Raw genomic sequence first — 3,206 nt, forward strand, 5'->3', positions numbered from 1 at the left:
CTGCTTCATCCATCTGAGTGTTCAGGAGTTTCTGGCTGCTCTTCATGTCCATCTGACCTTCATCAACTCTGGACTCAATCTACTGGAAGAAGAACAAACAACCTCCAAGAAGTCTAATTTCTTTGGGAAAAAAAGAAATTTTAAATCTTTCTACCGGAGTGCTGTGGACAAGGCCTTACAGAGCCCATATGGACAGCTGGACTTGTTCCTCCGCTTCCTCCTGGGTCTTTGTCTTCAGACCAATCAGACTCTCCTACGGGGCCTGCTGACAAAGACAAGAGGTAACTCACAGACCAATCAGGAAACAGTCCAGTACATCAAGAAGAAGCTCAGCGAGAACCTGAGTGCAGATAAGAGCATCAATTTGTTCCACTGTCTGAATGAACTTAATGATCGTTCTCTAGTGGAGGAGATCCAACAGTCCCTTAGTTCAGTAAGTCTCTCCACAGATGAACTGTCTCCTGCTCAGTGGTCAGCTCTGGTCTTCATCTTACTGTCAGAGAAAGATCTGGATGTGTTTGACCTGAAGAAATACTCTGCTTCAGAGGAGGCTCTTCTGAGGCTGCTGCCAGTGGTCAAAGCCTCCAACAAAGCTCTGTGAGTCATGTGGTTTACTTTTTTCCCCTTCATCCCTTAAATTCTACTTGACAAGAAAAAAACAGCATGTGCAATCTTACCCTTAAAAAGTGAATTTAATGATTGTCAACAGCTGCAGACATATTTCTTTCTTTTTGGTTTATTTTTTTTTATATTGTTCACACTTAAATTTTTTGCGTCATTAAAGAAATTGCAATATTAGACAAAAATAACTTAAGTGAATACAAAATGCATTTTTTTAAAAGTATGATGGCTTTTATTTCCTAATAAAATATTTTAAAACGGTTTTGGCCCAATATGCAAAAATCCAAGAAGCACTCTTGAAAACTGGCAATGGCGCTTTCACATTACTGTGGAGGAATTTTGAATCAATCTTCTTTGCAGCCATTAATTGTTTAAGGACACATCCAAAGAAAAAGTGAGGTATGTGACAGAAGTGATAGAAAAGAAAATGCTGTAGGTTATGTCAGACACCAGACAGTTCGCGGGAAACAAAACGGAATTTTAGCTCAGAATTAAACGCTCTCCAAGATTACATCGACCAATGCTTCACATAATTATGAAGAAGGGTGAATGATGAAGAACTCCATCAAGTCTCTAACTGAGAATGAAGAAAATTTAAAAAATAAAAGAGACTGTCATAGATATCTAGCCCATAGTGTGAGAGAAAACCTTGTGTTTTCATATAAATGCACACAGCAATTATTTTACGTGTAGTTGTTTTTTCCTCTGTCAGTGCGCCCCAGGGCAGCTGTGGCTACAATGTAGTTTGCCATCGCCAGTTTGTGAATGTGTGGATGATTGAATGTAGTGTAAAGCGCATTGGGGTCCTTAGGGACTAAGTAAAGTGCTATACAAATACAGGCCATTTACCATTTTTTACCATTCCTGTTTAATAATATTCAACATTGCTATCAATGCATTTTACAAAAAGTGCCTCTTTGTGCAAAATGGGTTCAAAAACATAAACAAGTGTGGGATACTGTTTGTCCGTGATTTGGAGAGCTCAGCGCATGCTCCCAGCGCAGGGAAAACGAATTCTGTCGGGGAGACCTACCTTAGCATTTGTGCAGGTGAAACCAAAGGGAAGATATGCTTCACCATATTTTCTAGTCTTTGGCTTGGAAGGAAGTTGGTTTGGAAACATTTTTGGCGATGCTTCATCTCCTGCTTTGTGTTTGTGTGGAAGCGCTGTCAAAAAACTGTCCATTATGCTATCATTGTCCAAGCGTCCTTTTTTTCTTTCTTTCTTTGTTTTTTTAAATTCATACCACGCTCCCCCCTGCAGTGACTCTGACAAACACACACAAGCCACTGTTTTATCAAAATTTAAAATAATTGTTCTCATATGTGGATATCAGACTTTGTAGAGCAAAATCAGGTAAAAAGATAATTCTGTTTTTACATTCATCAGGTCCCTATAAGCCCAAATAGCAAAGAGAAATTAAAAATGCATGCAATGAAAGAGTTTGGGTCTTAGCAGGTTAACCAGCTTGAAAAACTACCACTGATGTAGATTGCCTAATATGAAGAGAAAGATCATTCAAAAGCTTTGGGGCCACAATAGAGAATGTCTGGTATCTTCTAAGGTTCAGCTTAGAACTGTTTAGGAACTGAAAGCAACAGCTGCTCAGCTGACCGGAGTGAACGAGGGAGCTATAGGGCTTCAGCAGATTGGACAAATATACAGGCGCCAGACCAATTAAGGACTTAAAAACCAGTAAAGGGATTTTAAAATAGATTCTAAATTCAATTGGAAGCCAGTCAAAGGAGGCCAGAACCAGAATAATATGCTCAAATTTTCTTTTACCAGTTAAAATCCATGCCGCAGAATTCGGCTCCAGTTGCAGGCATGACAGAGTGCCCATATTAAAAGGTGTGTAAAGGTTCAAGGGGCATAAATATTTTTTTCAAGGCACTGTATAACATAAAAATGTTGTTAAATTTATCATGTTTATATTCTAACAGAAAATAAAGAATATTTTTTTGAAAATTAACCTCATTATGTAGGACTAAAGAGGAACATTTAAGTTAGACAGAAATGGTGATTTTATTTTCACAAATTAAATACATAAAAATCATGTGAAACTTTGTAAGCCTAGAAGTTCTGACAGTCCCTCAGACAGAGAATGATCTGGGTTCTGCACCAGAGTCCAGTATATTAAATAAATGGCATCGAACTGTATCTGACGCAATGATCAAGATCAGATGTTAGATGAAGGAAAGTAAACAGCAGTGCATTGTGTCTGTGCAAGCAGGTACTTAACTAACATCACAAAATATACCATCTACTTGCTGGTTTCCATTGAGAGCGTTACATTGGCTTCATCTGAGCAATTTTTCTATTTGTTCCTGACTTAACTATGAATTGTACTGCATAATAGATTTTGTTTTTTTTATGTAGGTTAGACATTAAAATTGTTTGAAGTTATTATTTTTATTTGTTTGTTTTCCAGGCTCAGTGAATGTTTCCTCTCAGAGAGAAGCTGTGAAGCTCTGTCCTCAGTCCTCAGCTCCCAGTCGTCTAGTTTGAGAGAGCTGGATGCAAGCAACAACAACCTGCAGGATTCGGGGGTGAAGCTTCTGTCTGTTGGACTGCAGAGTCCACA

General features: G+C 38.5%; 1 protein-coding gene across 1 annotated transcript in view; it reads left to right on the forward strand.

Moving 5' to 3' along the window:
* Positions 1-4: 4 nt before the first annotated feature.
* The window catches only part of LOC102310043 (NACHT, LRR and PYD domains-containing protein 12-like), a gene marked incomplete at its 5' end in the record, with an annotated part of 6,441 nt that continues 3,239 nt past the window's right edge, over positions 5-3,206 (forward strand). Inside the window, 2 exons of the mRNA XM_014331433.2 lie at positions 5-597; positions 3,054-3,199. Of these exons, the coding sequence (XP_014186919.2) occupies positions 5-597; positions 3,054-3,199 (739 nt within the window). The remainder of the gene's footprint in view (positions 598-3,053; positions 3,200-3,206) is intronic.

The sequence above is a fragment of the Haplochromis burtoni genome, unplaced genomic scaffold (assembly GCF_018398535.1).
Source record: "Haplochromis burtoni strain Fernald_Lab_line unplaced genomic scaffold, NCSU_Asbu1 Contig_2513, whole genome shotgun sequence".
Lineage (NCBI taxonomy): Eukaryota > Metazoa > Chordata > Actinopteri > Cichliformes > Cichlidae > Haplochromis > Haplochromis burtoni.